At 49.1% G+C, this 12,892-nt stretch overlaps 1 protein-coding gene and 1 long non-coding RNA gene across 18 annotated transcripts in view; one reads left to right on the forward strand and one right to left on the reverse strand.

Moving 5' to 3' along the window:
• TNRC6A (trinucleotide repeat containing adaptor 6A) overlaps positions 1-12,892 on the forward strand; it is a 63,357-nt gene that overhangs the window by 18,748 nt on the left and 31,717 nt on the right. For 8 of the 16 annotated variants that reach the window (XM_041719210.2, XM_041719215.2, XM_041719217.2 and 5 more), the window contains exons 3-5: positions 4,316-4,363; positions 6,562-6,597; positions 12,299-12,389. In XM_041719210.2, coding sequence (XP_041575144.2) covers positions 4,316-4,363; positions 6,562-6,597; positions 12,299-12,389 — 175 coding nt within the window. Of the gene's footprint in view, positions 1-3,166; positions 3,382-3,585; positions 3,867-3,945; positions 4,364-6,561; positions 6,598-7,007; positions 7,083-12,298; positions 12,390-12,892 lie in introns of those variants that run through there. The other 8 variants (XM_072935849.1, XM_072935848.1, XM_030285191.4 and 5 more) reach the window with 6 other exon arrangements.
• On the reverse strand, positions 494-2,693 carry LOC115497240 (uncharacterized). Of its 2 annotated transcripts, none has more exons than XR_012058326.1 (2): positions 2,307-2,693; positions 494-1,768 (listed from the first exon to the last, which is right to left on the reverse strand). It is a non-coding gene; the product is annotated as an uncharacterized lncRNA (long non-coding RNA). The 2 variants fall into 2 exon arrangements; XR_003962809.4 differs by having other exon boundaries at positions 494-2,116.

The raw sequence follows: 12,892 nt of genomic DNA on the forward strand, positions 1-12,892 counted from the left end.
GTAAGCAGGAGAGAAGGTCCTCCAGAACCCCAGCTCCCAGATAACTGTGCTCAGCACATATTAGGGCTAAAACCAGGAGCGGTTAACACCTGAGTTCTGCTTCCAGCCAGCACCCAGTACCACTGCTTTGGATGATGGGCTTTTTCATGGGTGAAGCTCAATCTGCTGCTTCTTCTAGAAGAAAACATTCTTCATATTTGAGGATTCCTGAATTTCCCTAGTCTGCCCAGGAATTCAGTTTCATACGTGTCAGAACTCGGCTGAGCAAAGTGCTACTTGTGAGGGTGAGAGGTAAGATCATGAAGCTGATGCGAGGAGATGATGGGGTAAGTGATGGAGTCTTGGTTCCTGCAGAGGCTTTGCTGATGGTGTAGACACAGCTGCAGCTCTAACATGCAGGAAAAAAGCCACTGCTGCAGCAGTGCTCCTAGTTGCTAGGAGCACGTGCATAAATAACATTAGAGAAGAATCTAAAATAATAAAGAAAGCTGCAGACCTTGACTATGAATTTTATTGACAGTGGCACAATACAGTTAACAAACTGACATAACAGGAGTACATAATGAATTCATCAGCCTTCCCAACTGAGGACAGACTTAACAGCAGCCCTCCTACACCACGTGTAGTGCCTCCAACGAGACATGAAACAGGGCTGCTGTGAATGGAACAGGGAGAGAGAGCTGAGTCACACTTCAGGAAATAATGGCTTTCAGTTACACACAATTACATGACAGTCCAAACTTTTTCACATGAAGAAAAATAAACAAGACCAAATTAACTTACGAGTTATTACAAGACCCCGATAAATTGCTGCCACTTTACGGCTGCGCCTGTTCAGCTCACAGCCATGCACCCTGCATTGCTGAGCCTCCAAGGACACAAACACACTCACTGGCCACTCTGCATTGCCACAAACCTTGCCTCTAACACTGTAGGACCTTCTGCAGCTGAAAAGCACTGTGCTTGGTTTATGCTGGCAGAAGGACCCTGGATGCTGCAGCAGATTGCCAGCGACAATGGCTCACGTGCCCAAGGCATCCATTTGTCCAACAGCGAATCAAGCAGCATTCCTTTTCTCACCAGCACTGGTAAGAACGGTAAAGGCCAAAAACTGGGCTGGAAAATGCTGGTGCCAATGTGCAGCTGGAGTCTAGGAGAGAGCAAGAACTTCCCCATGGCAACAAGACCTTGGCTGGAAGTGCTTGTCGGATGCAGAACCATTTACTGAGAATTCCTGTCCACTCTCAGTTTTGTGTGTTCCTGACATTACCGCTCTCAATTCCAATTCATTATCAGTCCTTTGACTGGTTTGATTTTTCTGATTTCTGTGATATTGTTACTGAAGCCATGTCCAGTAACAGAGTGTGGCTCATGCACTCCTCACTCTTCATTTGCTGTATTTGAAGTATTTTTGTGTTTTGGATTAAACTCCATGTTCACATACATCAACCTCTCACTAAGTTTGCCAGTGCTGGGGACATTTCTATTCCCTCCCTCAACTCAACAGAGCCAGTGGAAGGTTTAGAGAAATGTCTGTGTGGTTATTTAGACATTAACTCTTTTTATCTGCCAGTTATTGATGCCCCAAGCTCGGCACAGAGCTGGCACAGCAGCAGTACCCTGGGGGAGCTGTGTGCTCTCCACACACGGAAAACACACGTGGAAATGGATGTTACATCCATCTGTGCCTTGTCCTGCATCGCTTGGGGAACAACTGTGTTCTGCTGAGGGCTCTTGATGAGACAGTGCCTGGAATTCCTGTGTGTGACTGGGATAAATAAAGACTACATCAGTCTGTGGGACCTCATTGCTCCCCACAAGTCCCCAACCAGGAGGTTGCAGTGAAGTGGGGCTCATCTCCTCCACCATGCTGCAGAGGGAGGACAAACGGACATGGCCTTAAGCTGAGACACGGGAGGTTCAGATTAGATATTACATTTTTTTTCCACTTTTCAGGTGGTCAGGCTTTGGAAGGGGCTGCCCAGGGAGGAGGTAGAGTCCCCATACCTGGGAGTGTTTGAGAGGTGTCTGATCTGGCACTGGGTGATGCAGGTTTGGGGTTCATGGTGGCAGTGCTGGAAGCCTGGACTGGATAATCGTAAAGGTCTCTTCCAACCTTGACCACAGAACAGAATCTCCTGAGCTGGAAGGGACCGACAGGGCTCACCCAGTCCAACTCCTGGCTGGGCAGAGGACACCCCACCAACCCCACCCAGGGCATCCCTGGAGCGCTGGCCAAAGGCTCCTGGAGCTCTGGCAGCCTCGGGCCGTGCCCACGCCCTGGGGAGCCCGGGCAGTGCCAGCACCTCTGGGGAAGAGCCTTTCCCGATCTCCGGCCCAAACCCACTGCCCAGCCGCAGGCGAAGAGATGATTCCGTGACTGTGACCCGGAGGGACCGGCCCGAGGCTGCCGCGGCTCCCGGGCCGGGCTCGGGGTCCTGCTCCCTGCATGCCGGGGAGCCCCGTTCCTGTCCCGTTCCCCCGGTCCCGGTCCCCCGTTCCTGTCCCGCTCCCCCGGTCCGGGCCCCGCTCCCCCCGTGCCGGGCTCCCGTTCCGTGTCCCGCTCCCCCCGTTCCTGTCCCGCTCTCCCGTTCCCCCCGCTCCCTTTCCCGCTCCCCCCGTTCCCTGCCCCGTTCCCTCTCCCGCTCCCCCCGTTCCCTCTCCCGTTATCCCCGTTCCCATCTCGCTCCCCCTCTCCCTGCCCGGTTCCCATCCCGCTCCCTGCCCCGCTCCCCCGTTCCCATCCCGCTCCCCCGCTCCCGTTATCCCCGTTCCCATCCCGCTCCCCCGCTCCCGTTATCCCCGTTCCCATCCCGCTCCCCCGTTCCTATCCCGTTCCCACCCCGCTCCCCCGTTCCTATCCCGTTCCCACCCCGCTCCCCCTGTTCCCCATCCCGCTCCCCGTTCCCATCCCGCTCCCTGCCCCCGTTCCCACCCTGCTCCCCCCGTTCCCATCCCGCTCCCCCGTTCCCATCCCGCTCCCCCGTTCCCACCCCGCTCCCCGCTCCCGTTATCCCCGTTCCCATCCCGCTCCCTGCCCCCGTTCCCACCCCGCTCCCCCCGTTCCCACCCCGCTCCCCGCTCCCGTTATCCCCGTTCCCATCCCGTTCCCACCCCGCTCCCGTTATCCCCGTTCCCACCCCGCTCCCGTCCCGCTCCCCGCTCCCCGCCGGCGGCGCCCCGGAAGCGCGGCCGGGGCGGGTTCGCTTCCTGCGCGCGGGGCGGGCGGCGGCGGCGGCAGGAAATGGCGGCGGAGCTGCGGCTGCAGCTGCCGGGCCCTCCCGCTCCGCAGCGCCGGGCTCAGCCCGCCTAGAGCCGCCGGCCGCGCCGGGCCCGCGCCGCCGCCTCCGGGACGGACTCCGAGCACTTTACATACATGAGGTACGGCCGGGCCGGGCCGGGCCGGGGCGGGCGGGGAAGGGCCGGCGGCGGGGCAGCCCTGCGGAGCCGCAGCGGCGGGACCGGGCTCCCCGCGGAGGGGCCGCCCGGAGGGGCCGCGCGGAGCGTGTGTCCCGTTCCCCCCGGGCCGGGCCGGGCCGGGCTGGGCTGTGCTGTGCCGTGCCCTCCGCAGCGCGGAGTTCGCTCTGCGGGGCCGGCAGCGCCCGGGGCCGCCGGTGCGGCACGGAGCGTCCCGGTGCGGCGCGGAGCTGCACGGAGCATCCCGGGGCCGCGCTCGGAGCGTCCCGGTGCGGCACGGTGCGGCTCGGAGCGTCCCGGTGCCGCACTCGGGGCGCGCTGGCGGCCGAAGTGATGCAGCAGAATCGTTTTCCTGCAAGTCCTTGAGCCGGGGAGGTGCAGGGAGGGCGGCCGGGCTGGGCGTGGGGCGCGGGCAGCGCGATGCGGTGGGCGCAGGGATGGGCACGCAGGTGGCAGGTTGGGCACAGGGATGCTGCTGGGCACACGGCAGTGGCAGGTATGGGCACAGGGATGATGCTGGCCACGCAGGTGGCAGGTTGGGCACAGGGATGGGCACGCAGGTAGCAGGTATGGGTACAGGGATGGGCAGGCAGGTGGCAGGTATGGGCACAGGGATGCTGCTGGGCACACGGCGGTGGCAGGTTGGACACAGGGATGCTGCTGGGCACACGGCGGTGGCAGCTTGGGCACAGGGATGCTGCTGGGCACACGGCAGTGGCAGAGGCACGGCTTGCCCGCTCCCCTGCCCGCCCTGCGGACACCCGCCACCAGTCCCTGGTGATCCTCATCCCTCCTGACTGACCCTACCTGGAGCTCCCTGTGCATCCTGACCCGCGCCACTTTTATTTTCCTGCTGCATTGCTGTTGACATGGAAACCAATACCACTTTCTGTTGCAGAGAATTGGAAGCTAAAGCTACCAAAGAAGTCGAAAGAAAACTAAGCAGGTAAGAGATTCATTTAAATTCCCTCCCACAATTTAGATGGAAAGGTGGCCTAGGGCTAGGAGTAGTTGTGGGCTTTATCGGGAGCTTTAATCTCTTGTTAATTGTAAGGATAAAAAAAAAAAACTCTGAATTTGAAAACGTTCTCTATTGCATGGGGAAATGTCTGCAAGTCTACAAGTCTAGTTAGTTCTGTAGACTAAACACTTTTTTAGCTGGTTTTTTTTTTTTTTGTTTAACAACTTCAGATGTTTAATACAGTTTCTTTCATAGAGGAAGTTTTTGACAAGAAAAATAACTTTTCTGCACTAAATTGTAGTACCTAACAATTACTGAAAAATGAATGAGGAGTTTGGGGTTCTTTTATACACTTCAGGCAAATATTGTTTGGAGGCAAGACCTTGAATAAAATCTATGTTGCCATATAACTTCTGGCTCTGCCTCTTTTGCCATGAAGAGTTAGCTGGTGAATTTCCTGTTTACGTATAGTTTTTAGAATGAGAGCTTAACAGAATGGGCTCGGGAGTTAACTCCTTAACTCGGGAGTTCAGAGTCACGTTGAAGGAGGAACTCTGTGCTGTAAGGTGTATCGCTTTTGTGGTTAAGTAGTTGTTTCTTCTGCACCGTTTGCTTTTGGTCAGGTGACACTCTCAAAAGTATCTGCTCTATCGGTTAGATTCTGTGCTTTCAGCTCCTGTCCTGCTTCCTTTTTGGGTTCTTTTTCAGTTAGACCTTTAAAGGCCTTTTGCTAGTGCTCTGTTAAAGGAATTTCCACTGGGGCCGTTTGAGATGTGCCTGAACCTGAGTGTAGCTGATAGAATCTCAGGTTTGGTGCCCTGCTTTTTTCCTTCTTTCCTGTGCCCGAGCAGTCTCCAGCTTCCAGGGTGTGCTGTGAAAACTGCTTTGCTCCCCCCTGCTCTCAGTGCGTGTCTTCCTTTTCTGTTTTCTTGGTAATGCACTTAGGCGTGAATGATTTTTCCCACGTTGCTGTTGAAATCCAGGGAATAACTGGGGTACCTGGGAGTCTCTAGGATACCTCTGGCACGTTGCTGTTATCCCGTCAGCATTCAGGGCTCGCTGCAGTCGCAATGCCAGAAGTGATGCCAGAGCTGTGTTATACAGAGTGACAGAGTGCTGAGTTCAGGGCACCACTTGGTGCCAGTTGTAGTAAGTCAGGAGATCTTCACATTTTTGTGACCTTAGCAGAGATCTTGTCATGCTGACAGGCAGTGCCGAGAGTGAGAGGAAGTGAAAGAAAACTACAGCACTTCCAAAATTCGGTGTTTGCAGAGTAAATTCTGCTATGGAACGGGTCTCCGTGTCTCTCTGCCACAGAGGAGTATGTTTTATTCATTAAAAGATTCAGAACTGGTTTGAAGTTCACATTAATGCCCTGGCTGGTTTATGTTTAGCCAGGGAGCCCTCGTTGTGTGAGCACACAGCTGATAAACCCTGGCATGCCTGCGCTGGGTAGACCTGATTAATTGTTTTACTGGGGTAGAGCTCAGCAGATAGCCCTCGTTCTTCCTCCAGTGTCATTATTTACCGTCTTATTAAATTTACAGTGATCTAGTTGAACTGTAAAAGAGCAGATATCCTGAAGGTACATAGACCTGTGCTAGGGTTTATGTTCATCTCAGATTTCACAGTGTGGATGTAGATTGTGAACTCCATGGGATGTTGGCTTTGTTTTGTGTGTGTTCTGAAGTCACTTCTGGAGTTTATGCTTATTAATTAATGGGTAGCAAATACACTTTTTAATCTTACTGGGAATATTGGCCTAGGCTGTGGGTTTGTGATAGGAAAAGTATGACAGCTTTCAGTGCAGCTTGCTTATCCCGTTGGAGTGATTCCTGTTTTACACTCGGGATTAGCAGGCTTGTCTGGCCTTTTGGAAAAGTGTCCTCATTTGGTCTCTGTTCTCTCTAAAATTCATACATGCCTGGTGCAATGCAAATATTCCTGGACTCAAAAATAAGAGTGGTGCATGACTCAGGACAGTGATTCAAACAAATCCATTGCACACTCTGTTGTGGCATCGTTTTACAAAGCAAATGTCACCTGATCAGCCACAGCAAGAGCTGTCTGCTGTTAGCTGGGGAAATCTAAGAGTTAAATTTGGTTAAAATCAGGACTGCTGAAAATCACCATTTAGTTCTTCTGATTTAAGCAATAACTTTTCAATTCTGTTTGGTAAACAGGGCTTTCCTGCCTCATTTATGTGGAACTGAGAGAAGGTAAATATCTGAAATGTGTTGGCAATCATGTTCCCAAACCCAGGGGTTTGAGTGTTGCTTCACAAGCATGCAAACCATGGGGAAGAGTCTCCATTGCTTCCATTCTCCTGTGCTTCTGCCCACCTTGGTTGCAGACTGGCCATGTTTTGGGAGAGCAAGCTTCTCACCTCTAGCTTTCGTCCATGTAAAGTTACTGCTGTACAATTGATTTTTTTCACTTTCATGTAACAATAAACCCGTATTTCTGTGATATTTTTCTTATCTGCTGCAGGGAAAACATAGAGCTGGCCCAGTGATAGAGACATATAAACCAGGGAGAAATGTAGTTGTTTCTGTTGATGTGTAAGCATTTGATTTTCTGTTGGGTTTCTGGGGGTGGGTCTCTTTCCTGATAAACTTCTTATGGACAGATATCTGCTGTGAAATGGGAAGAGGTTACTGCAGAGACAACATTCTGTTCATGCTTTCAAAACCTTTACAGACAGGTGGGTAAAATGACACCCCCCTTTCTCCTCTTCCTCCTCCACAGACGCTTTGGAGGCTGTGCAGGGTTTCCAGGTGGTCCCCATGGGGTCCCTTTGGTGTTTCAGGGTCACAGCAGCCCCCGTGCAGGCTGTGCTGCCTCTGCAGCAGCAGCAGCACTGCAGCAGCCTGCTCAGGGGCAGCCTTGGTGCTGGGCTTGAGCAGTCGATTGTGGAGGAGCAGTTTAATCTGCCTTCCTGGTTCCTCATTTGTTACAGGAAGATAGGGATTGTTTATGGCTGCTGCTGGAGTCCTGTGTAGTTGGATGATAAACTTCTTGGGAAAGAGATCAGTCTTTTGTCTGCTTGTGTAGCAGCAAGCATTCTTGGGTGAAACTCGAGGGCAAAACTAGCACAAATATTCCAGACTTATGGCGCATTTGTAGTCCTTGCATTTGGGAGCATCATCCTGATGAGCCAGGTTCTGTATTGGGGAAGTGGGAGAGCTGAGTGGGTCGCAGGTGATGGGCAGTGGCCAACATGGTAGGTAGAATCCTGTCGCTTCACTTTTAAGGTGGAAATTTAAAGACCTGAGGTATTTAACAGCAAAAAAGAAAGTAGCTGATGCACATTTTCTAATTAATTATTCAATGAAGTATTTTTTGCCAGTTTTCAGCTTGGCAGCACCTCTCCTCTCTGTTAATAGCTGGAAAGAAAACACACACACACACACACACACACACACACACACACACGTCTGGAAATGAGTGGGTTTGTTTTGTTCTCACTGCCTCAGGCTCTCAGTGCTCCCAGGAACACGCTGGGTGGGTTCAGGTGCCAGAGCCTTTCCATCTGAGGCACTGGCAGGGGCTGTTGGGATTATTTTGTTAACTTCAAAGCACTGGTGTCTATTGCATAAACTGCAAGTGTTCATTTGGTGTAGTGTGCTGTTTTGTGGATGGCATTGATAAAGGGATTGTAGGATGCCATTTAAATCAAAATACACATTTTATAATAGATTTTTGTAGAATGCTGGTGAGTAGGAAAGCTGGCTGTTGGTTTCTACAGAATTCTACAGCCACTTTCAGTGGCAATTTTATGTAATGACGTCATTTCACGAAATTGAGAGGTGAAGGAACTTGTAGGTCAGAATACAGAGGATTTATCAGTCTCAGCAACATTTGAAAGTCTGTGTAGAAGATCAGCTGGTGGTTGAACACGTGGTGCTGTCTTTGCAGAATTGTTAAAGATCTTTCAATCCCTGATACTTACCTGTAGCTACTTGGCAGTGTTCCACCTGTAGCACTGCAAGTTAATTTATAACTAGAAGAAGAGCTAATGGTAGAAAGGATTTTTTTTTTTTTAAATAATATGTCCATCACTGGAAATTTTACGTTGGTTTTAGAAGCTGCTGTGTATAATCACTTCTAATTCTTGCTTGTGTGTTTGCTCCACACCTCTGTTCATCCCTCCAGTGATGGGTGCTCTCGATTCTTGCAGCCATCATTTCCTCAGTGTGGTGATAGAATTTGATTTTATTGTGGCAAAGCATGTTGCACTTTGATAAATTGTAGCAGCAAAGATAGCAAAGCTGCACAAACATTAATTACTTCATCCTCAGCCTTTCTGCCAGGGGAAATATGCGTGAACTTGATTTTGCTCTTCTGCAACATAAGAATAAAGGTTAACTATGTCTGTTTCAGTCCAGGTATTTTTACAATGCTAAGCTGGAGCTTCAAAATTAAAGATTAATAGCACTCTTTTTTTCAAGAAGTAAAGTAATAAGTGAAGCATGTTTTGATGCAAATATTACCTGAAGTGTTTGCAGTTAGAGCATGACAGCTTTTTCTACTTCAGAAGCCAAATAACAAATGAGGCCATACAAAAATAAAATGCCTTGTGCTGTCTTGATAACCTGTCTTAGAAGACTAAAAAGTTGGTTTTGTTTGTTTTGGGTTTTTTAATAGCTTAATTGAGGAAAGCATTTTAGTAGTTTGTTGGGTTTTTTCCCTTTGTTTACAAAGAAGAATTTGTGCTGGGGTACACAATTGGAACAAAAATTTGCTGTTAAATAAATAACAGTAAATATTTATCTGACCCTCGGTCTGCTTAAATTTATGCAGATAACAGCAGCTTCTCGTTGCCCATCTTCAGAGCCATTAAATGGGCAGTCTCTCCTGAGATCCAGATCCGTTTTCATTTTGCCTCAGTTGAAAATAAAGCACCTTTCAAGTTAAGCTGTTGAAACCGGAGGCCTTTGTTCTGTCTCCGATGTATATTTCCTATTGCCGGGTGTTTTATTTTCACTTGATCTAAATTGAAAAATATGGTTTGCATTTCTGCTGAGGCCATTTAACCTTCAGCAAGCTAATCCCATTACCCAGGAGGAGGAGGGCATTGCCTGTGCACGTGTGGCAGGGGAAATCAGAGACCTGTCTGTGCATTCCCCTTGTCCAGCGGGATGCTCCGTGCCTCTGCTGGGCCAGTGGATGGAGCAGTGCTGCTGCAAACACTCTGCAAACACTCACACAGGTCAATGATGGAGCTCCCAGGTGTGGGGAAGCCCAGCAGAGGAACTCATTCCTTTCTGGCTCTGTTGTTACCACGAGCCCAGGCTCCTGTGGTGGCTCCCCTGGAGCTGCTGCTGGTGCATCCCCAGGAGCAGGGAGCTGTGAGTGCAGGGTGATAAATGGGAAATGCCATGTTCCACTCCTGTTCCTCCAGGAGCAGCATCAGAATGGAGCTCGTTACGTGTTCTAGCAGAGGCTGGAATCAGAGCATCAATCCCATCACTTGCTGGCTGGGGAGAGGGCCGTGCGTTCCTGTGCTGGGAAGAATAAAGGAGGCTCATGCTTCCAGCTGTCAGAAATGGAAATTCGGGTGTTCTGTGTGACACTCTGATGACTTAGGAGGCAAATGGGAATTTTTGTCTTGGGTTTGTGTATGAGGATGGTGAATAGGCCTGTCTTACTTGAAGGGTTAAGTTTTTAGGGAAGGGCAGGGTCAGGAAGGGCTTTGCTGTTGCTGCTTAGTTGTACCAGTTGGGTTAGTTTTGCTCTGAGATTTGATGTTATAATGGTAATTAATACTCTTAAAAACTTACAATGAACTATAGGTGGATGTTATTTATCTAGGGAATACATAGAATTCTGATTCTAATCATAGGGAGATTTTATGTCTCCTAAGTTTGCTTTGTAGTCTAAAATCTGTTTGTCTTGAAAAGATAAAAATGGAATGAACACAGTGTCAGAATTTAGGAGTTCTGTTGTTCCTAGGTGACAAAAACCCAGTGATGCTGTTGTAGAATATTCCAGAGATATTGGTATGTTAGTTGTTAGCATCTGTATTCCCAAAGTGAAATGTAATTGTCTTGATTTAACTGTAGCAGGATTGATGAGGTTTTTTTTTTCCTGTGAAAACACTACTTTGCATTCTGCTTGCTGTTGAATGTGCTACAGCTTTCTTCTAAAAGCAGAATGATTTTTCAGTTAATGCTGTTATGGCATGTGACAGTCTGAAATTTGTTACACAAAACAAGTGCTGGCGGCTGTCTCAGCTCCTGGAGCTCTGCTCAGGTTGTTGCAGATGCTGTAACTCGGAGGCAGCTGGAGCACCCAGCCCAGCACTGAGCCCCCAGGGAGTGGGGTTCCAGTGGTTCTGCTCTGGGTGGAAGGAGCTGTGCCTGAGCTGGTGTTGGCAGGAGGGAGTTGGGATCTCTGGGAGCTCCTCTGCCCTGGTTCCAGACCTGGTACTGCTCTCCAGTTCAAATTGCCTGTTAGAATCTGGACTGTCCCAAATTAACCCAACTGAGGGTAAGCATCACCAACATCCCTGTGGTTCCAGGTGCTCAGGGTGTGCCAGCGAGGGGCAGAACTGGCTGAAGTGTCACCTTTGTAACGCATGGATGTCATTGCAGGTTAATCATTGCCTCAGATTTGCACAGGGGCAGGGATTGCTCTAGATGAACTGCCCAGCTGGAATTGTTTCTGTAGTTAGCTGTCTGATCTCTTAGCTGTCCATGAAATCCTTTTTGAGACCTAATTGTAAATGCAAGATTGCTTTTGCATCGAGCCCATCCTGGGTGGATCTTGCAGGCAGCTGATGGAGCTGTGATAAAATGCAAAATAGCCACGTTGTGTTTGATGGGTTGTACTTCCTCTGGCAGTGCACAGGGGGGTCTCAGAAATAGCACTCTTGGCTGATTATTTTGCATACCTTAGCACATCAGAAGCCCTTCTTTTTTAAAAGAAGTAACTGATGCTTGCTTTCTGTTATTAGAAAATCTTAAAAGCCAGAATTTGGTCAGTGGACGCTGATGCCTGGACTCGCTTTGAAAGGGACTTGAGCTGAGTTAAAAGTAGAATTAACTGGTTGTTTATATATCTAGAAAAGCAATGAAAGTTTTAGTACCTGTGGGCTATCTTGTGGTTTAATACATTCAATTTGCATTGCTTCTGACAGACTATCAAACTATCTTATTTAAAACTGGAGGTTTATGGGTGGTTTGGGGTTAAAACAGCCAGCTCAGTGTTTCCAGGCAGATACAAACCATGCAGTCACTGCCCCATACTGACATCGTTAGTTCTTTTTCTCCAAAAGATTTTGGAAGTGTGTTTTGAAGCAGCGTGAGCTGGACAGTGCTGCTCCTGCTCAGCCTGGCTCTGAGCAGAAACACGAGTAGCAAGTGTCGTTAATTACCCTTCCAAGTTTTGGTTTCACTTTTGGCAAGTTACGGTTTTGTTTCTCGGCTCGGGAGCTCTGAAACGGCCCAGCTGTGCCAGCCGTGGTGTGGCCCAGCTGTGCCAGCCGTGGTGTGGCCCAGCTGTGCCAGCTGTGCTCTGCCCCTGCCCGCACCGGGGTGTTTCCTGCCAGAGGTGCTTTGGGATGAAGGAGCACAGGCTGCGTGTGGCTCAGGCTGCGTGCAGGAACGCTCCAGGCTCAGACCAGTTCAGGGAGAGATTAAATAACATCTGAATTTTCTGGCTTTTGAACCAAACTCGAGTCTAAGTCTTCATTGAAAGCATTGGAAGACAGAACTCCTTACATGTGGCTTGACACCACACCTGCACTTGAAGTCCTGTTGCTGGTGGCTTGCCCTGACAGTCCCTGTAGAAATAGGATCCAATTAGAAGCAGAATTCCCCAGTTCCTTTATGTCACTGTGAAATAATTGTTCTAAAATGAATCTAAGTGTGTACAGATTGTATTTTGGGAGAGTTAATTACAAACTGTGTGGTTCAGGGATTTAGTGCAAGAAGAGGAAGAACAGTTGATGGAAGAAAGGAAAAAGAGAAAAGAAGACAAGAAGAAGAAGGAAGCTGCTCAAAAAAAGGTATGTGGAGCACTGAGAATAAACCCCTGTGCTTAGAGGTGACTTGTTTCATCACTAGTAAAAACAAGTGTTTTCTTATTAATTTAATGTTTTAAATTTAGCTGTGCTGTCAGTTATTTAGAGGTAACTGACATATTGAACATTGTAATTGGCTCTGTGTAGTTTCTTACAAAACTAAATTTTCATCTGGGTTGACCCTTCCTTTTCATGGTCAGCTGAGGCAGTCTCAGGTTTGAAGCACCTCAGTGTTAGTGTATTTACCAGTAGAATAAAAGTGCTATTTTAAGGCAGTGGCTTTCAGCTGCATCCTTATTTTAATATATCTTCTTATTCTTCCGTGTGGAAACATGCCATGATAGAATTTGTAGTAGGTAATAAAAATTTCATAAAAAAGAAAATACTGACAACAAAGATGGGACACAACCCTGGGCTTCTGAGGGCACAGAACCACCCAAGGCTTCCAAGGAGGTGTTCTGACCGCATTTGGTGAACAAAAAACATCG

The sequence above is a fragment of the Taeniopygia guttata genome, chromosome 14 (assembly GCF_048771995.1).
Source record: "Taeniopygia guttata chromosome 14, bTaeGut7.mat, whole genome shotgun sequence".
Classification (NCBI taxonomy): Eukaryota; Metazoa; Chordata; class Aves; order Passeriformes; family Estrildidae; genus Taeniopygia; species Taeniopygia guttata.